Source organism: Homarus americanus, unplaced genomic scaffold (assembly GCF_018991925.1).
Source record: "Homarus americanus isolate GMGI-L3 unplaced genomic scaffold, GMGI_Hamer_2.0 scaffold51859, whole genome shotgun sequence".
In the NCBI taxonomy this organism is placed as follows: domain Eukaryota; kingdom Metazoa; phylum Arthropoda; class Malacostraca; order Decapoda; family Nephropidae; genus Homarus; species Homarus americanus.
Genome location: NW_024711292.1, coordinates 11,776,368 through 11,801,127, shown reverse-complemented (window position 1 = coordinate 11,801,127; position 24,760 = coordinate 11,776,368). Strand labels below are relative to the sequence as shown.

Here is a 24,760-nt window from a genome sequence, read left to right as displayed (position 1 = left end):
GAAGGTGAAATCTTTATACCATTTTATACACCTGGTCATCTCCACATCTTAGGGGCTCTAGTGTTTACATTCTTTTCTTTGTTTTTGTCGGTATGACAACGACGGGAAATATTTTCCAACAGTAGAAGGTAAGCAAATGTAAACATGTATATCAACGTCTATATAAAACAAAAAATCTTTATTTAATAACAAAATAAAAGTAAAAACAACTCGTTTTTTGCAAAACAGTGACTGATTGGTTCTACATAATTATAAAACTGAAGAAAATAAGTCCTCCATTGTAGCTGTATTAAAATTAATGTAGAAAAATTAATATGGTTGTTTTAAGTAATGTTATTTAATGTTAATAAATGGAACAATGGAAGTAGCTAACAATTAAGGGTAAAAAAAGTGAGATCACGATGTAAGAGCACATGTGTAAACATATCATCATTACTCTATAGAATTTGAAAGCAATACTTATTTACTGTTCATATATATTTTAATTAATGTTTCTGAATTAAAAATATCTACCCACCATTGGTAATAAAGTTGAAAACATAAGGACAGCCAATGTTGTGTGTGTGTTTTGACTTGATGACTAAGTTGTATTTAAATGTGGAAGATTTTAATTTTGTGGTTTACAGTCTAAATGGGTATCCAAATATGAGCCTACTGTAAATAGGTGTCCAAATATGAGAGCCTACATATAAAGAAACAAACATTCCTGCATTTGAGACCAGCAGACAACCTTTAGCAATTCTCAATAGATGGCTTGCCACACCACTGCCTTGAGTAAACAAACCACACAGCAGCAAGGGTTTATTTTAATTTTTTGCAATATATCACAATATTAGTTAAATCAACAGTTTTATAGTACTGTATAGAGAATACTTGTAATTGTTAAGTACTGTAATGAGGTAACAGTCTTTGTTCGGGGCTGATTCCAAAACCTCTACTACAACTCATCACTAGTGTCCTGAAGACGATGGTAATTTTCGAGGATATTTTTTGTCATAAAGGCTCTTTAAGCCAAAAATACGGTTAGTAGAATTTATCCTACTGGAGACAGCAACTGGGGATTCATTACGTTAAGGAGACAGCAACTGGGATTCATTACGTTAAGGACAGCAATGGATTATTGAAGGGACACAACTGGGATTATTACGAGGAGACAAACTGGGGATATTACGTAGGAGACAGCAACTGGGTTCATTACGTAGGAGACAGCAACTGGGGATATTACGAGGAGACACAACTGGGGATATTACGTAAGGAGACACAACTGGGGATTCATTACGTAGAGAACGGATATTCGTAGGAGACAGCAACTGGATTCATTACGAGGAGACACAACTGGGATCTTCAGCACAACTGGGAATAAAGGACAGCAACTGGGGATATTACGACAAGGGATTCAAAGGAGACAGCAACAGACACAAGGGATTCATACGTAGAGACAGCAACTGGGGGATTCATTACGTTAAGGGAGACAGCAACTTCACGCTGATGTTTTTGCCATTTTTTCAGACAAAAAAGTGTCTTATAGGCCATAAAATACAGTAGTTTTAGAAATAAAATGTCCAATATGCCTTTATTTTTCACAGTTTACCAGCAGTATTATTAATCATATCAAATTTTGATTTCACCAATGTAAAGCTTAAATTTACCAATTTTTTTGTATTTTATAACACTTTTGTTTACTCAGTACTTTTTGGGGTAAATACAAGTTGTTTGTGTGGAAAACTATGCAGTAAGACATAACTTTGTCATAAAAAAAATAAAATAAATAATAATTATATATATATATATACAGTATTACTCCCCGCCTAACGCTGTTTCAACTTAACGCTGCTTTATCATATCATGCCGTGTTCTCGCCAGAGCTGAACTTTTCACTTAACGCGAATTTTTCATCATATACGCGAGAATGCTGGCACGATGCTATCATAAGGTCGCCAGTCATCAAAACATTACCGAAGTTCTTTCACCGCCACCACCACAAATGGCCCAAGTCAGTGATAGTGATAATTATAGAGGATATGGACTTATATTGCCTTTGAGGGGTTTGACAAAGAGGCCCTGCAAGCCTCTGGTGGATAGTGATACCTGATACAAGTGATACAGGTGAGGGCCAATAACCCTGCCCTCTGCTCGAACCAACCCCCATCCCTGCGTGCCCAGCCATCTTTCTACTAATGCAAGTGTTAAAACCTAATATTATTGATATTTCTCTTAATTATTAATTGTGTGTGCATACCATCATAAAGTTAAGATAAAATTTTTACTACAAACATAGTTGTGTGTCGCCAAAAGTGGAGCTTGGGGGTCTGCCAGTCTCGATTGGAATTAATCCCATATGTTCTGTTGTTCACTTAACGCCGTGTTTTCAATTTTGTCTTCACCCTTAATGAATGCTAAGGGTACTACTGTATATATATATATATATATATATATATATATATATATATATATATATATATATATATATATATATATATATATATATATATATATATATATATATATATATATATATATATATATATATATATATATATATTATTTTTGTTTTGTTTTATGTGAAAGAGCAACTACATAAAATGTAGTTGGTTTGATACAGAAAAAAAAATGGCTGGTTGCTGAAAATCGATCATGGTGAGGGGATGATGTTATAGACAAGGTGAGAGTGCTAATAACTTATGTTGCATATCCATTTGCATAATCATGGTTGTTAGCATTATCCTGTGGTAACATTTTTGCATTTTTAATATTACATTTCAGTAATCTCTCCCAATTTATTTTATATGTGAAATGTAAAATGTTGCTAGTGCACATGAACTTATTATCTTCTAATTATCTTCAGACAACACTTTTACTGTGTTATGTACAGTTACCTAAAACTTTACTACTTTTTTTCCAGTGGTGGATATGTGACGGTGAATGGTGAGGTTAAACGTGTGAGTACAGCAACTACGGCTGGACAAACAATAACTGGTCCTGGTGGCAGCAGTAATATGAGAAACAGTAGTACTAGCACTGGAACAGCTGTGATGGTAGGCACTATGACTGCTGCTCCTCATACTACTGAGTATATAGAGGAAGTTGTGGAGGCAGAAGGTGTTGTAATGGCTGCCCCACAGCATGAACCCCTAATAAAACGACCTAGGATGGAAGGGGATGGACCCCCATATGAAGATGAGTAACTTAGGCCCCCAAATCCATGACAGTCACATGTTTTTAAGCCAGCTAGGCAGTGGTCGTCAAGCAACACAAGTCACAGTTCTCAAGCCAACTAAAATAGTGATCCAATTACCAAGTCAAACAGGTGGTTCTCAGGTTGGTGAAATCCATATGATAGTTTATTTGAAGCTGTGAGTTACCCAAAGTTATGTTATAAAGAAGATAACTACTTGCATCCCTGATATGTAGAGACTTGATAGTCTGTTACTGGGAGAACAGTGAGGTTTAAGATGTTCCTTCAGGGATTATAAAAAGATGGTTTGTTTTAAAGATTTTGAACAATCTACACATCTGGTAAAGGTGCAAGACTGAAAGACTTGTGCAGTGGATACTACTGTAGTGCCTGTCATTTGCCATAATTTGACAACTCTTGGCAGGGAGGCGATGTACTCCATTAGTGGACATCAATTTGACAAGTTGTCTTATCACAGCAGTGTGAGGGAGAATACAGAGTTCCAAGGATCAGCTGTGCCTAGGTGTAAGTGCGTCACACCATTGAGACTATTGTCATGTACCTGAAGAGATTATGGGAGGTTGCTTCAGAGGCAACTTGTGCAAATTAGTAAATGTTTGAATGACATTTTATTGCCCATTAGTTACTCTGAAGAAGTTAATGACTGTGTTTAAAGAATGTTTTGCTTAAAGTGCTTTTTTTAAGTTCTGATGAAAGGGACATCCATTTTTGAGAATGATGACATTGCTTGCATGTTCACATTATTACTTGGCTTTTCCTCATGTCTACAACAGATTACTTTTTGATTGACTTGGTTGACATGTGTTTACTGTGTAAATTGATATTTGTGAATGATATAAAATAAGGCATAGCCATATTAAATGTCAATACGTATTTAGTTACTTTTCAGAATGAGTTTGGCCACATGGCCTCACTACCAAGTGTGTCACAGTGGAATGAATGAATAAAAAGTTTTTTTTTCTATCTAGTGCAGTACAAGTTTTTAGGTGATATATATATATATTATTTTTTTTTTAATTAAGTTTGATGAAATGACATTAAATGTTTTTTTGGGGGAAGCATTCATAATGGGCCAATGGAGAATTAATTGTTCAAAAATTAAGTTGAAGAGTAAACCTTTTATTTCAATTTTTATTTTTCTTGTGTACAGTACTGTACATTGGTGAAATGTGTGGGAGTAGTGAAACCCTGCCATATGTGTACAGTATCGAGTGTTTGATCTGCTTGTGTTAGCAGAGATTATGTTTCCCTAAGAACTTTGTAATAAAGATGAGTAGCATAGTATAAGTCTGAACTCCCTTATTTTTCTTTAATGTCTGAGAGGCTATATATGGTGTGTAAATGATTATAATGCTATATCTGTATGGAGAGGGACAGTGTCATATTAAGAGAAATGTTAGAAGGAACACTTCCTTTTCTTTCTTGTACATAAACAGAACAAATGTAGAAATCTAGATTTTTCAGAATTAACATGTCGCATCAAAATGTTAGCTCCTATTTGTGGGGAATATTTATATTTTAATTGTCATCTCCAAATGTTAGAATGATTCCACCCTCTGTTGTGGCAGAGAAGGGTCTTACTTAAGTTGTTGAAATTATCAGAGTCCTCTATGGTGGCATTCACATAAGGCAAGTGATAATGCCATAGTCAGAAAAATGACGGTGTAAATATAATTACTGGTTAGTTATTTTTTCAGCTGTGGCAGGTGGCAATAGTTAGTTTGAATATCCTAGAATCATCAAATGTGGCAATCGAGTAATACCTCAACAGTATTTATGTATTTTTGATTCATAGGAAATTTTGCAGCATTTTTTCCCATATTACTAAAAATATTTGATAAATGGAACATTTACCCATGCCTTATAATTAACATTTGAAAAGAGACAAAAGTTTGTAACAGTTAAAGAAAAAATAATTGTGTATTACAATGTATGTTACATTTATCGACAAAAATAGAAAAGGAATTTACTTTTAATATACTCAAGGGATGAATATTGTGATGTATAGAATTAATAAAGATGCTCGAAAAATTGGCTCAAGAAGATTGCAGCTTATGGTGTGTCTAGGTGTCATTTGGTTATTACATCTTTTGCCACAGAAATTTGTCCTTATATTGTCATTTTACTTCCTGTGCAAATGGAGCCTATAGGTTAAATACTTAGTAATGAAGGTTCTGTAGCATCTTATAAAAAAATTATTTACTATAGGCGAGGTAATTTGTTCCAATTTGAGCAAGTGTTAGCTACACAACAATTTCAATAGAAACTTATTGATAACACAATCTTGTTCCATTATTGCACTTTCCATTTGATTTTTTTTTCCCAGAAATTGGTTACCAAAGAATTCTATTATACATGTGTAAAAAAATGTGATGGCTCCATGAAATGTTAACTTTTATTATCAAAAAGAACTGATCCTCTCTAGAAACACTCCAGTTTTTCTTGTTTTCTTTTGTCCTGTGATAGGAACTAGTTATAGCCTGTACCATTCTTTGTGTCCTGTGACAAAATAATTGTGAAACACACTTTTTTTTTTTATCCGTTCCAAGTTAGTTTCAATTTCTTACCCATTAGACCTATGATATCCATATTTGCTTCATGCTTTTGGTATATCACTTACCAAATGTAGCCAAGTATTGCAATTCCTGATTGCTAGCCAGTTTTGTCTTGCTTATAAATGAATGATAAGATGGTCTTGTTATAGTTTTTGTTTATAAAGAGACAAATTCAAAAGCAATGACAACATAAATGTTTCAAGAAAATATGGTGTGTTTGGTTATGTGTGCTTTTACTTTCTTCAGTATGCTGTGAAGCTGTTCATAGACAAGGCAATAACATTACAATGCTGCTGGAGTGAGTGGACATGCAAACCCAGCTTTATACACTGATTATGTTGTAGGAAAATAGTCCTGTCGTCTGGCCAGTAGTACCCAGTTGTGCCTGGTCCTAGCAGATGAGAATTATCTTTCAAACGAAGAGATGTCATGAAACTTTGTGATGCTTCAACCTGCTGGTAGTTGGTTCAAATATCTGATAAGATGGTTTTTGTACTTGTTAGTAGTGTTTACACCAGGCAGGCAGGTGGGCTAGATACCAGGCTGTGGTGCCAAGCTTACTCTTGGGAAAATGGACTTACACAGTTGTAGTGTTATTCTATGATAGTGGATTGGTTTATCCAAAAGATTATTATAGTTACATTAAAAGATCATTGGAGGTACTTTGAGAAATACTCGAGCTCTTTGATGAATTTTCAGAGGTACAAAGTCCTTTGTATTCTGTTTGTTGTAAGTTGATTAAGTGTAGAATTTAATCTCACTGAGGCACTTGCACAGCATTTTAAGAATATTTTCAGTAAATTTGCATGTTGAATGTTCATCAGGCAACTTGAGTATTTTCTGAGAAGCTGCCTAAAATTAGTGGAAAGCTAGTCATCCAGGATGACTTGGATGAAAAGTCTCAAGATTCCTCATTATTGATGGCTTCCCAGACCCTTAACACTCCTGACATTCAGGAGGAATTGTCCTTCCCTTTTCAACCCCCCCACCCCGTTTACTTCAGCCACCAACCCACAAACTCTACCCTGCCTTGATATCATAGTGATTCGTATGTACAACTAATAGAAGCAGAGTGAAAATAAACCTATTAACTCAGTACGTGCAGTTTCATTACTAAATCCATTACCTGACTTCTTACAATTAGTGTGGTTATTGTTTTTGCTCAATCACTGTACAAACAAATGTAATTCATTAAAATAAAAGTTGTACAAGAAAATGTTTATTTACTAAATCTAAAATTTATATAAATTATTGTGCAGATCCATCATAAGTTTGTTTAAAACAAGGAAAAAAAAAAGTTTGGTTATATGTGGAAGTCAATTTACATGAATTATAACTTAAATTGTTTTGGCAAGGAAAAGCACCTACAGTGTTATGGGAAGAGACAATATGCATAAAAATGTGAAAGAAGGCAGAGCAGTTATCTGAATGACCTTTTAACAAATACACTAATTGGCTGTAAAATGCAAATTGTACATCTCTCCCATGGGAAATCCAGCGTCTTACTCTCTTGTAGTTTTAAACTCTCCCCATCCATGGAAGCAGCGAGTAAATTTCTTTGATTCTTTCCCTTTAAAGGTGCACAACAACTTCCGGGGTAGTTCAGGCTGCTTTACCCTCAAGTTCTGAACATAAACCTGAGAAGAAAAATAATCAGGATGCATTATAGTGATACTATTGGGAAAGGACAAAGCCACAAAGTTTCATGTAAGGACATATATAAACTGTGCGATATCACTAGAAGAGCTAGATACAAGTACATCGGATAAAACGTAAAACTGCAGAAAAATATGGGAATGTTTCACGAACCTTTTTCCTGAAGGCAAACTACTTGAGTAGTGAAGGGCTTCTTAGAACAGTATAATAATGCCTCATATTAACAAAGAGATTAGTGTCACCACAAATTTTACTGCTTCATACACAGCAATTGTTCAGACTCAAGGTGAAATACCATTCAATAATGTGTTTTGAATTTACATTTCCAGGCAATTAAAGCCATCCCTATATCTACCTCTGGTAACAAATTTGTTTAACACAGGTACACCTAACACAATGGCCCTCATTCATGCTGGAGTTCACATTCCCAGAAAAAGGCTGATACACTATAAACAAGATAGGTTTCCATAGTAAAATGGGGGCTACGTTCAAAGCCATTGCCAAAATTCCCCTTTTGATTTTTTTTTTTAAGGTTTGCTCTTTATTTGTGGTGTACAGTAGGTTATAAGTACAGGTACTTTAATTAAACTAATGAATGCACTAAATTCAAAACTAGAAATCCTGAAAAGGTAAGACATACAATACAGGGAAAAGATCTTTACATACAATTTTCTGGAATGGCTTCTGGCCAAATTTTCTGGAATGGCTTCTGGCCAGAGATGATGTTTTGGTGGTCAATTCCAGGGTATATACAACAAAGCCACTCCTTACAGTATAATTATATTTTCAGAATGCTAGTCAGTTCATAGTAAAGTTATTGCAAATGTTGATAAAATACATGAGGCAAACAAATGAAAACAAGACAAAACTCAAATGAAAAGATAATTTTGGTAAGGTTGTTTGATTAGAAGGGAAGTCACTGCAAATATGAACCCTTGCTCGCCGATCCAAAGTGTCAACACAGCTATGACACTGGTGACAGCTAGAAGTAAACTTGTACTGTACCCCCACACTATACCCTACTGTACAGTACAGTAGTTTCATTTTGTTACTTTGAGAATTCATTTCTTCCTTTACCTATGCTCGAAAATCTTTCAATTTAAACCTTCTGGAGTTTGACATATGTTATTTTTGGATGAAGTCATGTAATGGTGGTTTTATTTTAATTTTTTCCTTGTTCTAAGTGTTTCTGAATGTTATTTGGAATATTAATTTCATAATATACATGTACTACAGTACATACTGTACAGTTGTGGGCATTTCCAACTACAGTATTGCACTTAACATTGTCAATCCACCCTCTCTGTGAGGTGTGAACCCCAGAGTATCGACCCGTGAATCCAAAGCATTCAAAAGTGAGGGGAAATGTAGACCATGGGATTATGGGGGCCAATGTGTGACAGGGTGGTGGGTTATAGGGGTTGAGGAGTGTATGGATGTTCAGAATTAGAGGGAAGGCAGTACAGAGTATGTGAGGATTACTTTCCTGGGACCCCCACATTAGTGTGAACTCATGTATATTCAAGTCCTCCCTGTGTGTATACAGGAGGTCCTCGTTATAAGAGTATTCACTATCTGCAGTTTTGCAGTTAAAAGTGGTTACTTTTTGTGACCATCCACATAAAAAGTCCCCACATTTAAGTGGATTCCACTCAAAAACTCTGAAAACTCCCGATAAAATTACGGATTTAAAACTCCCGATAAAATCTATGGATTTCTAGCTGAAGCATTTGAAATTTCCTCTTCCTGGCATCATGCATGCACACACGTGTCCCCGCGCTAGCCTCCCGCTTTGTTTCGTCCAGACCAGTGCTGTGCTGTTTATTTCTGCCTTTGTTGTGTATTTTCGTGCATGTTGTGGTGGATTATTTTATCATTTTTGTAGCCATGAGTTCCCAGCCCAAACAGGGTGGTGTAACATTCAAAAGGAAGCACACTAGCTATAGTAATATACAGGAATATGTAAAATAACAAGTGATTAGGCGAAAGAAGAGTGGGAGTGGACATTCCACCTAGTCCTGTTCCTTTTTCATCCTCCGAATAATCCTCCATCCCCCATCCCTCCATCAATCCAAACATCTCTACCTTTGAAGCTAAGTAAATAAAAACATTTTATTATGTTAAAATTATTTAATTATAAAACATTATAAAAAATATTTTGTCTTAATGAACCACTGGAGTGAGTGTACACCAGCAACGGTTGCTGCGGACCACCGAGTCGCTGGCACCTCTACGTTGCCTCAACACACCCAATAAACTCTAAGGACGTTACATAACTTATTAAGTTAAATAATTTCTTAAGATAATGTGTTATCAAATGTTTTAGGGTAAATTTATACTGACAGTAATGTAGCTGAAAATAGACCCACCAATCACATTCCCCATTACATACAGCTTTACTTTACCAAGTATTGCCAGGTAAAATTGCCAGTACGAGACTCAGAGTGGGGTTGCTGGATCTTTGGCTGACTGTACATAAACTTAAAACCTTAAATGCGATTTACCCAAAACAGACATTTTGGAGATATGCCATTCCCATTCTAGGCACCTCATATGTACAAACAAACACAAATATTAAACCTATGGTACCATACATACACTTCAAATGTGGCTGGGTGGCGAGTCGGCGATGCAGTTCCAGTTCACTGCCTCGATGGGTATGTTTACTTCCCACTTATACACACCCATGTTCTTCATTTTTCTTATTTTATAGTTTTATATCATGGTTTCTTTATTTCTAAGCAACAATAAAGTACTGTATTGTAACAATTTTATTAATTTTTTCTCAAATGAGCATGCACAAGTGATAAACACACTGGCCTAGGGAGTGATGCTGAGCAAGTTGGTTCACATGAGAGCGTAAGGGCAGTTCAGGGGTCATATTCATATAAGTGGGTTGGCATACTCTGTGACCCTACTGTATTTATTAACCAAGGACATAAATACAAAGGGCAAAACACAAATTATGCATATAATGTGTTCCCACACATAAGGTGGTATTCCCAGCTTGTGATACAGGTCTGTGCATTTTTTTTTAATATACAGTACAACTAACATAATTCAAGGGTGATAGAGGGATGGGTTGGAGTCTCTCAATATGATTTCCTTTTTAGATCCAATAAATAACATATGTACTTGATTCTACTTTCATAAGCATCAAATTATCAATACTGTACTATACTAATGTAATTTGCAATAAAAACACATCCAGGAAGTTGGCAAACTATGATTATTATAAATGACATTAATGTGTGTAGGGGACAGTTGCACCACCATACTGTTGTGTTAAGTAATAAATACTTAATCTCTGAATTCTTGATACTTTACATTTTGCTGTAGTGTCATTGAGCTAAACAAATTCATTATTACATCCTGTCTGCTCAAGTGTGTGGACATATGTCATGCTCTTTATGTCAACTTTGGGCCAAAACTCGGCAATGTCAAAATGTGCCATTGAAAAAGGAGAAATGTTATTTATTCCCATTTTTTGTATGTTACCAGGACCTCATTAAAAGTGTAAGGGGTCCCAGGGCAAGCAACTTTTGGGGGGCCCTGTATGCTACAACAACTTACTATACCATATTAATGGTATAAATATGCTTCTCCTGTCATGTGATATTTGGTATTTTGACAGAAATGAAGCTGGCCAGACAATGGACTTTATCCTAGAATCTAATGCACCATGTCACCAATACAACACTTTACCCACACCACACTCCAGGATAAAGTGACATTTAATCTAATGTCGTTTACACTTTGCTTGACGATTTCATAACAATGAAATATACTGATAGATATATACCAGTTATTGTCTCAGCCTTACATTGTCCAATGTAGGATAGGCCTTGTCCACTACATACACATTAGATTAATGAATCATAACAGCCATCAAACCGAAGACTAATGACATCACTGCTCATATATTTATGTGCCGGGTCTCTGTGTGGGTGCTTGGTTCAGGCTAGCTAGGGTTGGGGTAAAGTCATGCATAGGCCTTCAGCTAGTTGACTAACTGATATACAGGAAAGCCTCCGATAACAATGGTTCTACTAACGACGATTAATATTTAAGACCCTGGTTAATTTAGGACCCGATTCAATTTACACCATTATTTTCTTCTTATTTATGACGAAAATATTAAAAAAAATGGAGTAATATTACATTTTCATATAAATAATAACTAAATCCTGATATGTATTTAAAAAAAACACGCTTTGCGCTCGGAGGCTGCCGAGCTTGTGAGAGGTGATGCCAGCATAAACAGTTGCAGCTGGCGAGCCCTTTGTTTTCATGCATCTGAACATGAAAAGGAGAAAAACATTTTCAGGTTTCTTACGGCATTTTTTGCATCTCTATTCAACATGAGCAAGAGAGCAAGTGATGATAGCGCTGGTTCAAAAGCTAAAAGAAAGTGTATAAGCTTAGCCAATATGAAAAAGGTGAGAGGTCTGTGGATTTTATAAGGAGCAAGCAATGAACATATTTTCTGAAGTGGATCCATTAACAGAATGAAGCATTAAAATTAACAGACGTGAAAAAAACATTTGATCTCTACATAAAAATGTGCAGCTGCTCCCGACTTATGACGGGGTTAGGGACCCAAATCCAGGTCGTAAGTCGAAAATGCAAAAAATAATACAGTACACAGAAAATCTAAAATTAAATACAGTACCTGTACAGTAAAAGTAATCAATAATGAAGAATGAATACAGTGTTACTGTGCACTTACCTTTAATGTAGTCAGCTGAATGCACGCGGGGCCCCCATAATTTTTTAATTATACATGGAGACTACAGTAACTGGATGAAGCAGAGGAGAAGACAGGGTGGGTCATCAATGTCGCTTTCTTCAGACAGGTTAACATACAGGGGAAACTTGCTTGTTGAAGGTATTGGATCATCTTTAGGGAGTGAAGAGGCAACACTGGTGGGGCGTGAAGAGACAGCAATGGGGGACTTCTTAAAATATATGTCCAATTTAGACTGCATAGTTTGCTTTTTCTTTTCATTGTAGATCTCCCTGTAGCAAGCAAGTGCATCTTGGATTATTCTGTCAACTTTTGCAAAACGCTCAACATTTTGATCCATTCCGTCAGACATTTGCATCCCCTTATTAATTGTAGCAAATGCCTCTGCCATTTGTTTCACTGAAAATTTATTTTTGCAGGTTCTTCTACATTTTGACTCTTCTTCCTCTGCATATTTCTGTGTTTCCAGTTCGATAAGATCCTCGTTACTAGCTCTTCTGCTACACTTTCAACCAACTGCTCAACATCTTCATTATCAATTTCTAACTCCAGCTGTTTACCCAACTCCACTATCTTGTTACTAATTGCATAAATTACTTCATCTTCATTAAATCCTCTGAAACTGTTCACATATCTTTTCAGGACTTTCTTCCATATTCCATTCATGCACTGACCTATAACCTCATCCCATACTGCAGCTATGTTCTTTATATGTTCTGTAGAAATTTAAAAATGCTGTAGTCCTTCCAAAACTCTCTGAGCATTTTCTCACCTTCAGTAGCAGCAACAGCCCGAGCGAAGGTTGTACGTAAATTATTCGCTTTAAAAGCAGCAATAGCACCTTGACCCATGGGTTGGATGATAGAGGTAGTGTTAGGTGGAATGTAGACTACTTTAACATCAGGGTGCAGGTCGTCCAGGTGTGGTGGGTGTCCCGGAGCATTAGCCAAAATTAACAAAATCTTGAATGCAATCCCATGTTGCAGACAATACTCCTTGGCTCGTGGAATGAAACAAGTCAGGAACCAATCCTCAAACAGTACAAGGGTCATCCATGCTTTCTTATTACTGCAATAAAATGCTGGCAGTGTGTGTTTGCTTGGGTTCTCTGAATGATATATCATGAAGGACTTTATCTTAAAACCAGCTACATTCCTCCCAACAGAAGTGTGATTCGGTCCTTGAATGCCTTGAATCCTGGCATTGTTTTCGCCTCTTTGTGGATGTATGTCCGTTCTGGCATGCGCTTCCAGAATAAGCCAGTTTCATCCACATTAAATATTTGCTCAGGCAAATAATTTCCCTCCACGATGACACGATCTAGCTCCTCCTTAAATGCTTCGGCAGCACCCACATCAGCACTTGCTGCCTCTCCACTCACCTTTACACAATGCAAATTATAGCGGTTCTTAAACCTTTGGAACCACCCATGATTTGCTGTGAAGGTTTGGTCACACTTATCTCCTGCCTGGTCCTTCAGGCTTTCGAAAAGGCTGCTTGCCTTAGCCTGTAGGGTTAGAAGGCTTAAGGGTACATGCTTTTGTATCTGATCTTCCATCCATATCACAAGTAATTTTTCCATCTCATGAATAGGACCTTGTCTTTGTTTCGTTATTATTGTTCCCTTTATAGGTGCTGATCCTTTCACTACCTCACGAATACGTTCCTTGTCCTTCAAAAATGTCGATATGGTCGAGTGCGAGAAGCCTGGGTCGAGTGAAATGGTTGCTACCGTTTTTCCATTTTCATACTGCATTTTATCTTCATTTTCGTCGCAAAAGTAATTGACTGTCTCCTTTTCTTCTGAGCACCACCAGCACTCTCACTTCTACGCTTGCCAGTCATTCTAAAGTGAATTAGAAATGAAAATATTGTCAGTATACAGTGCGATCACTATCGACAACAACGACAGCCAAACACCAACTATGTGCTCTATGGGGTGGGTGTTGTAACCACGAGGCGACGCAACCCAGCCCACGTGACGCTCTCGTACGGGACGGAAATATTTCAGTTTCGATAATACTGGCGTCATTTGAAAAATTTTGGGTACCGACTGCGGCGGTCGTACCGACTGAGGCAGGTTGTATGTGCGGGTGGTCGTAGGTCGAGTATGTCATAAGTCGAGGAGTAGCTGTACTGTATAATGAGAAAAGAAAGTGGCTGTGAAAGGTTCTTTCGACAGCTTTATTATTCGAAGGCCTAAACCATCAAATTCAGCATCATAAGCAGCTTCAGCAACAACTTCAGGTTCAGTAACAGTTTCAGCATGTCATACCATGACTGTGGACCAGCTGGTTAAGGACTTGTTGGGCTGGTTCAAGCAGCAATTACCGACGTCAATCAACACCACAGCGCGTCATAGCGGGACTGGCCAATGAGACAGGACTATGAGGTGGTGTGACGAGGGTGAGCTAGCTGTGAACCGTGTGCTGAGGGAGTCGGACTTCTGGCCTGGCCCAGTCAACACTCTGCTGTGAACCGTGTGCCGAGGGAGTCGGACTTCTGGCCTGGCCCGGTCAACACTCTCTGCCGTGAACCGTGTGCTGAGGGAGTCGGACTTCTGGCCTGGCCCGGTCAACACTCTCTGCTGTGTGCTGTGGGAGTCCAGCCATGAGCTGTGTGAGTCCTGCCATGAACCGTGTGCTGTGGGTGTACTGCCGTGTGCTGTGGGAGTACTGACGTGAGCCGTGTGCTGTGGGGGTTCTGCTGTGTGCTGTGGGAGCACTGCCGTGAGCCGTGTGCTGTGGGAGTACTGCCGTGAGCCGTGTGTTGTGGGAGTACTGACGTGAGCCGTGTGCTGTGGGGGTCCTGCCGTGTGCTGTGGGAGCACTGCCGTGAGCCGTGTGCTGTGGGAGTACTGCCGTGAGCCATGTGCTGTGGGAGTACTGCCGTGAACTGTGTGCTGTGGGAGTACTGCCATGAGCCGTGTGCTGTGGGAGTGAGGCCGTGCGTCATGGGAGTGAGGCCATGTGCTGTGGGAGTGCGGCCGTGAACTGTGTGCTGTGGGAGTACTGCCATGAGCCGTGTGCTGTGGGAATGCGGCCGTGCGTCATAGGAGTGCGGCCGTGCGTCATGGGAGTGAGGCCATGTGGTGTGGAAGTGCTGCCGTGTGTCATACCAGTATTGTGTGTTTTGATTATTAAATAGTTCCACCCTTAATGTTGTTAATACCAACCCAATTATTCTATTGGAAAAAGTATAACACAGCAACAGCTATGATATCTTTATGGAAAGCTTCAGCTTCAGCCAGAGTTGAACCTGATGACTTCGTCATCTGAGTAAAACCGCGCACAATATTCATTGGCTGTCCTTATGTTTTAGACTTTACCACCACTTGTGAGTAGAATTTTTGTTTTACATTTGTAAGTATTTTTTAAAACATATAGAACAATAATAAGTGTTGCTTTCATGTTCTTATGTACAGAAATGACGATGTTCTCACATGTACGCACTTACATACGATGGTGTTCCCATTCTATTTATTTTTTTGTTTACCATTAAAGGTTAGATACTTCTATTGTTCCATTTATTAACATTAAATAACATTACTTAAAACAACCATATTAATTTTTTTACATTAATTTTACTACAGCTACAACCAGGGTCTTATTTTCTTATGTAGAACCATCGTCATTCGTCACGGGTGTTGTAAACATGAACGGAAAAATGCCGTCTCATCTCCTCTTGTGCTTTAATATTCTACGTATTACTAATGAATTGCATTGTTCATTTCACATATATAAACATTAATTCAATCAAATACATATTCATTAATAAACAATAATGAATCTTTTGTACATATTCTTAATAAGATAAATGATGCGGTTTCCTTGAGGGCCTACGTATACAAACTGGCGTTCCACTATCACTCTCTTTTTTTCTTTAACATCAGTGATTACTTTTACTGTACATTAAATAACATTAATTACAAGATATATTTTTTTTACATTAATTTTACTAAAGCAACAACCAGGATCTTATTTTCTTCAGTTTCAGATGGATAACTGACATTATGGGTGTAAACACTGACAACAACAATGGTGTCCCATCTCCTCTTGTGTGATCTTATTGTTATTGATTTTTATTGTATAAGGTGCATTCATAAAATTTTTTTAAAGAACATAGTTTGCATTCTTCATCAATTATATTGTTTTGGGGGAAAAAGGGTAAAAAGACACACAAAAGATTTGAAACAGTCACACTTAGGAACTCGTCTCATTATTATTGCTTTATTTTAATGGTAATTAATGATTCACGATATGATGATTCACCTCACACTGCAATATTGGAGGACACATTACCGTCGTTATTCAAGGCTTTACTGTACTGTATTATGGTTTTGCAGTGGATCCTCTCCCCTACAACTGCCGACTGAGTTCCTGCCGTGCGCTTACCAGCCAATCAGCGTACAGCCAGCGATGTCGATAGACCTACTCCCCAGTGCGGACGCACACGTAGCAACTTCAGGAGAGGCCACAGCTTCCCACGACATGCCAGGATCACGGAGTCTGGCACCTTTCGCATTCTCCTCCGTGGTTGGCTCCCTTGCTACGCTCGCCTTGATTCCTGATCTGGCAGAATTGTATAAATACGGGTGTGGCTGGCCAGGGAGGCCATTCTACTTGGACCTACTGGACCAGCAAGACCTCTCTACAGCGCCTCACCAACCAGCTCCCTCAGAAAGCTCCTCGCCCAACAAGACCTCTGAGCAAACTACTCATCACCTAGTAACTCCTTAGCACTGCACTGTACAACAATATATATACAGAAAATGCATTGTGAGTTTCTATTCTACCTCATTCCTGAGTGTGAGATATCTTACATGTACGTACGTTTGTGAGCCCATACAAAGAGATAATAGACAACCAAAGAGAATTGACAACTGACCACATACAGTACGCTACAATTGGTGACCCCTGGAGCTGTGAACACCACACTCCCTCTGCTGCCTTACTCCTGGAGCTGTGAGGATCGCCCTGTCTGCTGCCAGTCCGGACCAACCGCCCTACCTACATCACCTGCTACTCCACCATCTCACGACCGTAAGGTTTATAACACAATAGTCTGTTCTCCCCACTGGCGGTGTGAGTGACCCACATCACAGCTGGAGAGCAACTAATGTGCGATATTCCAAACGTGGTTTGAGCTCTTTTGCCTACTCTCCTATTTTTCTTTTGTTTTTTTAGTTCTGGCCTAAGGACCTGCACCCTAAAAAGTGTATTCGTCCCAAAGTCCCCCTGCAACTGTTCACCTCCCTCCCAGGAGATTGTGAACACGGAAGGGGGTCGGAACAAGCACTCATCCCTCATCCTTCCCTAACAGGTGTGACGCACTTCCGCAAGAATGGACGGACGGATCTTTCTACCAACCTTCAACCACAACGTCGAGGACTGGTTAGTTCATGTGGAAGCAGCCCTCATCGGCTCACAAGCTACTGACGAGCAAAATTATGGCGCCCTGCTCTGTTCCTTGCCCACGGAAGTTGCCACACAAGTCTCACAGACCATTTCCAACGCTCCAGATAACAACAAATTCGCTAACCTGCGGGATGCCTTAAAGACATGTTATCAATGGACCCGCCCCAGTCTCCTGCAAGACTTATCCTCTATTTCCCTCGGAAACTCAACCCCGGGACTTCTCTGGGAGGAGATGTGTAGGCTGAACTTCCGGCACACAGACTCTATCCTGCGCCAGCTTCACGCACAAAAGCTCCCCACACAAGTACGTATCACCCTGTCTACAGTAGATTACTCTACGACACCAGAACTCTACGCAACCTCAGCAGACAGAATATTCAATGATTGCGCTGCTGCGCACCTTGCTACTGCGGACAACCCAACGCCCACACCAGTACTTACCTCCGAACTTGTAAGCCGGGTCAACACCCCTCAGCCAAGCAATACCTCAAAAGACATCAGGGACCTGTTGCAAACTTTGAACCGCAGGATGGACACCATTGAACAGTTCTGCTTCTCCATGCCTGCTGCTGGGCCTGTTCCTGACTCACGCACCGTGCCCTACAATCTCCGACGCACCCTTCCTGCCCCGGAAACCGCCGCCAGCCCCTAGCACAACAGATCTACCCATTGCTGGCATCACAGACGTTTCGGCTCCAACGCTCAACACTGTGAGCCCCACTGCACCTACTAGGGAAACAGCAACAACGGGGATTGGTAGACGCCTCAGCCCCCGTCCCTTTAGGCATCTCACTACTGCACGTCACCGACCGCACCTCCGGCACAAAATTCCTCGTCGACACAGGTTCATCGTTCAGCATCATCCCTCCCTCACTACAAGACACGTCAAAGCAACCCTCTTATGACCTGTTCGCTGCCAACGGTACCCCCATCGCCTCCTACGGCGCACGCATCCTCGCCTTAGACCTCGGTCTTCCCAAGACTCTGCGCTGGTCATTCGTGGTCGCAGACGTGTCTCAACCCATCCTTGGCTTCGGCTTCCTCACCTTCCACAAGCTCGGCGTCGACCCAAGCCATCTATGCCTCATCCATGAGCCTACAGCACGCAAGATCCAGGGTTCTTGTGCCAAAGACACCGACACTATCACCTGTCTTTCGCCGTCCAACGAGTTATCGCCCCTGCTCGAAAAATTCGAGGAGCTTTTCTCACCCCGAGTCTCTCCACCCCCACCACCTACGTCGGGAATTTTCCACCACATCGAAACCAAAGGACCTCCAGTCTTCTCACGCCCTCACCGCCTGTGTCCTGAGCTCCTGAACACAGCCAAGGTGGAATTCAACAGACTACTGCAAGACGGCATCATTCGACCTTCAAAGAGTCCCTGGACATCGCCTCTTCACATGGTTCCTAAGCCATCATCCGGCGACTGGAGGATGTGTGGCGACTACAGAGCCCTGAACCTTGTCACCAAACCTGACAGGTACCCAATTCCGCATGTCCAGGACTTCCACCACAAACTTCATGGCAAGACCATCTTCTCGAAGATCGACTTGGAGTGTGCTTTCCACCAGATCCCAGTAGCACCTGCAGATACCCAGAAGACAGCCGTCACCACTCCGTTCGGACTCTTCGAGTATACTTTCATGAGTTTTGGCCTACGCAATGCAGCACAGACTTTCCAGAGGTACATGGACCATATGCTTTGCGACCTCGATTTTGTCACCGTCTACAGGTACATAGACGACATCCTCGTCGCATCTTTGACGCCTGCCGAGCATCATCACCACCTACAACTCCTTCTCCAACGCCTGCAGAACAACAACATGAAAGTTCATCCTGCTAAGTGCGTCTTCGGAGCCTCCTCCATCGACTTCCTCGGTCACAGAGTCTCGCCTAGTGGCAACCAACCCCTACCACAGAAGATAACTGCCATTAGGGAGTTCCCCAAACCTGAAACGGCAAAGAAACTCCAAAAATTCCTGGGTTTAGTCAACTACTACCACTGCTTCATTGCCAACGCTGCCACCGTCCTAGTCCCCCTCTACGACCTTCTTAAGGGACTCCCAAAGACGTCTCACAAGCCTCTCGTGTGGACTCAAGAGGCTGTTACAGCATTCACCGCTATCAAACAGCACATCACACACCTTACCCTCCTGGCCACCCCGCACCTAACGCCCAGACCACTCTCACAATAGACGCTTCTTCTACTGCAGTGGGCGCTGTCTTACAGCAGGAGATCAACGGAATTATCATGCCCATTGCATTCTTCGCCACAACGGCTTCAACCACCACACCTCAAGTACAGCGCCTTCGATCGAGAACTGGCCGTATACATGGCTGTCAAGCATTTCCAGCACTTCCTCGAGGCCCGTCAGTTCACCATCTTCACTGATCACAAGCCCCTCGTCCACGCCTTTGCTTCAGCCTCCCAGTCACATACCTGACCTCGCCCTGACATCTGGGGAGTTCTGGCGTCGCGTCAAAAGCCACACAGCAGAGAATCGCCCGGCAGCCCTCTCTCGTTGTATATCAACATTGTTCCCTCATCTCCACCCATTGATTACGGGCAGCTCACGCGGCTCAAGAGATAGACCGAACCTGGCAGCACACAAGACATCTCCTCAGGCCTCACACTCCAAGAACTCCAATGTTGCCGCGTATCCTGTGGGCAGCCTAGACCATCGTGCCTCCACGTCCACCACCGGCGCTGTTTGACCGCATCCATGGACTCAGCCACCGGGTGTATGCGGGCCTCCCAAGCCTCCTCCCGCACAGCGTGTTGTCTGGCCCGGCATCAAGACGATACTAAAAATGGGCGCAGTGCCTGCCGAGTCCTCCAAACTACATGCGTCACCACAGGCTTCATAGAAACCTTCCCTATACCCAAAGGACGTTTCAGTAGTGCACCTCGACATCGTGGGACCTCTTCATCATCCTAGTGCTTCCTACATCACCTCATTGACCGTTTCACCAGGTGGACAGAAGCCATCCCCATGCCCAATGCTACAGCAGAGTCTGCCGTCAGCAGCCTTCATGTCTGGTTGGGTTTCCCATTTGGTCCCTCACCAACGTCATCACTGATCGAGCCCAGTTTGAGTCACAACTCTGGCATAACTCCCACAGTTCCTCGGCACTTCTAGAAACACAACACCACGCCTACCCTCAATCCAGGGCATGGTGGCGATTTCACGGCAGCTGGACGCCTCAAGCAGCGACTCTACAGCTGGACGGTCACGCCCACCCCTAGTGCTCCTCTTCATCTGTACCTCACACAAGGAGACATGGACTGTAGCCCAGCAGATCTCACCTGGGCCGAGCCCATTCGCCTACCGGAGAGTTCTCCTCCCCTCCTGCTGTCGTCATGACTTACTCCAAAGCTACGACAAGCAGTTTCTGCATTCAGAGCTACTGCTCCCGCCAGCCTCCTGGCGCCCTGAACACATCCCTCCTGCACTCCTCACTGCCGGTATGTTTTCGTCAAGCATGATGCTCACCGCAACCCACTGCAACGCCCTCGATGGACCCTTCCGGTTGTTTACCCGTTCAGCGAAGTTCTGACGATTATCCGGAATGCAGAACCGACACGTCCACATGGCCGAGTCAAGCGGCCACTTTACCCATTGGGTTCCCAGCCCACAAGCACCCCCAACAAACTATGCCTGCACCAGTCTACCGCAGATTACCATGCAGCTCACCCGCCCACGACATTTCTGGGCACCCTCTTTCACCCTCAGGTACCCCCTGCTCCTGTCCTGCTGCAGCCGTGGACCCTGCTGCTGTCGTGGACCCTGCTGCTGTCGTGGACCCTGCTGCTGTCGTGGACCTGCTGCTGTCGTGGACCTGCTTGTCGTAGACCCTCCTCCTGACATGGCCCCTGACCCAGTCAACCCAGCCAGGTGACCCTGGGGCGCTGCCCCTGTCGCGACAGAATTACAACAACCATTGCCTGTACAACCTCCTCTAATCCAAAACCCTCCTTCTCCCCGGATCTGTGTCACTAGACGGGTCGTCACCGCAGTAGGCCAAGTCGCACAGTACACCTGCCCAGTATGTATCATTGTGGGACGCAACCCTGCCAACATCCAGTCTCCGTCATGCCGGAGGGAAGTTTGTAGTGGATCCTCCCTACAACTGCCGACTGAGCTCCTGCCGCTTACCAGGCAATCAGCGTACAGCCAGCGTGCCGATAGACCTACTCCCCAGTCGCGGACGCGTACTTAACTCAGGAGGCCATAGCTTCCGACATGCCAGGATCGAGTCTGGCACCTTCGCGTTCTCCTCTGTGATTGGCTCCGCTACGCTTCTCGATTCTGATCTGGCAGAATTGTATAAATCTGGCGTGGCTGACCCAGGGAAGCCATTCTACCGGACCTACTGGACCAGCAAGACCTCTCTACAGCGCCTCACCAGCTCCTCGAAAGCTCCTGCTTAACTGGACCTCTGAGCAAACTACTCATCACCTAGTAACTCCTTAGCACTGCACTGTACAACAATATATACAGAAAACGCATTGTGAGTTTCTATTCTACCTCATTCCTGAGTGTGAGATATCTTACATGCGTTACGTTTGTGAGCCCATACAAAGATAATAGACAACCAAGAGAATTGACAACTGACCACATACGATGCGCTACAGTTTTATATAATGTTTTATCATTTTATGTATCAATTACAAATAACAGTTACATGTGATTGGTTACATAAGAACATAAGAATGTAAGAATGGAAGAAACTGCAGCCGGGCCTATTAGCCCATACTGGGCAGTCCCATACACCCAACCCTTTGCTCATATATCCATCCAACCTATGTTTGAAGCTATCCAGCGTATTCGGAGTTAATGATGATATTTGGTAACTTGTTCCTCGTCACTATTCTATTTCCAAAGCAATGTTTTTCCTATTTCACGCCTAAACCTACATTTGTCTTATTTAAATCCATTGTTGTGGGTTCGCTCCTGGGTGGATAGTTTGAGTACCTGTAATGTCCCTTTGTTCCCTCAACTTCCATTTAGTCACCTCTATCATATCGCCCTTTACTCTCGTCTCTTGAGGGTCCAATTAAGATGCTTTAACCTGTCTCTGTATAAGTACCTCAATTATTAGCCATTTTATATAAAATATGTTGTTAATGGATGGTTGCATACAGTACTCTCATTTACAGGTTGATCAGTAGTTTAGCCTCACAGAGGTCCCTCTCTTATTATCACTGTGAGGTTGATGCATAGCAAGGCACTATAGAACAGAGAGATAATTTATTATTATTAAACACCAAACCCATGAAAATTAGTACATAGGAACATATAAAATTTTATTTTAAGGCAATGTATTTGGAGACCTCTGCATCTTGCTAAATAATGTTAGCAATTGCAGGGGACAGCCTCATATTTCATTAGAACCTCACCTTCCCCCCTCCGGACTGTGGCAGTTAAATTTTGTTTCATAATATTCCATTAACTATGACATTTATACAGTAAATATCTATACAAAGTTTCACTTGAAGATTCTCTGAGGTTATAAACATGGCAGTTGAAGTATTATGAGTTTGCATAATGTTGTTCTATCATTTTCTTGTTTGTTGTCAGCTTAAAACAACTTATCATTTTACTCTTGACATGGTCTGCAACGTTAATGCTTTATATGTCTTTGTTTATAATATGTAGTATAGGAGTTTATCATGTTATACACCTAACTAGCATGTAGCTTCTACGCAGGGTCAAGCATAGAGGTTTGCATATGTCTTTATAATGATTTGAGTGATTATTGTACCATGATATTCGCTTACAAGTATATTGAAAGAATATTTTAGTTAGTCTTCACTGATATTAGTGATACAAATTTAGAAATAGCAATAACTTATATGCTGCTCAGGTGTATAAAGTGAAAAGTGCTCATACTACATTAATTAAAAGAGGAGAGCAGTACAATTACTATATAAATGAAGAAGCACGAAAGTATCAATTTAGCTGGACCATGTATTGAGTAAAATTAATAAAGTTATTTAAAAGTCTGGTCCCAGGCTGGCATACAATGAAAACTTTGTTGAAATACTGCTTCCGAGAACAATAATATTGCAGTTCTGAAGAACAAGCGGTAAGAGCTTCCCAGCAGCTCTTTACACTGGCTAGGGGAAGAGGCGGAGATGATTATGCATTCCAGTTTATGAATGAGCACGAGCTGAACATGGTCATGCATGCACTATGTAACATCTGATTCATAAGCTCACAACATGTGGGCAACGTCAGCTTTTTATCACTTTCTGAGGGCTAGAGTTGCTTGTTGGGAGGACAATCATCAGATTATTACTCTAGCTTGTCTAGGTTATCACTTCCCTGGGTTCCTGAGCATGCGGTCATATCCTGAGTCATTCTATAAAGACATAGGTTATTTTGTCCCAAAACAAAGAGAGAATAAAGAAAAATAAAATAAAGAGAATATAAAACAACTGAGTAATAACAGATATTCCATTAAGTACTCTGATTAATATTTGATAGTTTACCTGTGCAGATTTGAGAGCCAATTTAATTTCCACATCAGATGCTTTTGATCCCAGCCAAGGAAGACTTGGTTCCCATCATCTAGAATCATCGTGTCATCATCTGCAAGGTCATCCTAATTGGAAAAAAAAAAAATATATTTTTAATAAGTCTCTTCTAGTTTAACTCTTCATTATATATATATATATATATATATATATATATATATATATATATATATATATATATATATATATATATATATATATATATATATATATATATATATATATATATATATCTTGATAAAATCACTGGGAAAATGGAAACAACGGAGCACCTTAGCTTCGTCTTTATTCAAGACATCTTCAGAGGCAACTGACTACATGGACAGAGAGAGCAAATATACAGGGTGACCTTAAAACATGAGGTCAGGTCATAATGATGTCATCCACTAATCCCCCACACCAACACACACGTGGGAGCTTAAGAAGGGGTTGACGTGACTAGTCAGGTCAGGTCAAAACAAGGGACCCACAAAATAACTATCATACATCTAGATCAGAGGTTTTCAAAGCTTTTTAACTTGGGCCATGACAAATAAATTTATGTAACATATTATCAGTTTGAACTGATAAATATATATATATATATATATATATATATATATATATATATATATATATATATATATATATATATATATATATATATA

General features: G+C 40.8%; 1 protein-coding gene and 1 long non-coding RNA gene across 6 annotated transcripts in view; one reads left to right on the top strand and one right to left on the bottom strand.

Moving 5' to 3' along the window:
* LOC121879033 (forkhead box protein K2-like) overlaps positions 1–6,847 on the top strand; it is a 71,322-nt gene extending 64,475 nt beyond the window's left edge. For all 5 annotated transcript variants that reach the window (XM_042385635.1, XM_042385800.1, XM_042385856.1 and 2 more), the window contains exon 9: positions 2,903–6,847. In XM_042385635.1, the coding sequence (XP_042241569.1) occupies positions 2,903–2,929 (27 nt within the window). In that variant the 3' untranslated portion in view covers positions 2,930–6,847. The remainder of the gene's footprint in view (positions 1–2,902) is intronic.
* Positions 6,848–6,954: 107 nt separating this feature from the next.
* Positions 6,955–24,196, bottom strand: LOC121879325. The gene is made up of 2 exons (XR_006091312.1): positions 24,069–24,196; positions 6,955–7,388 (listed from the first exon to the last, which is right to left on the bottom strand). It is a non-coding gene; the product is annotated as an uncharacterized LOC121879325 (long non-coding RNA).
* Between the last annotated feature and the right edge of the window lie 564 nt (positions 24,197–24,760).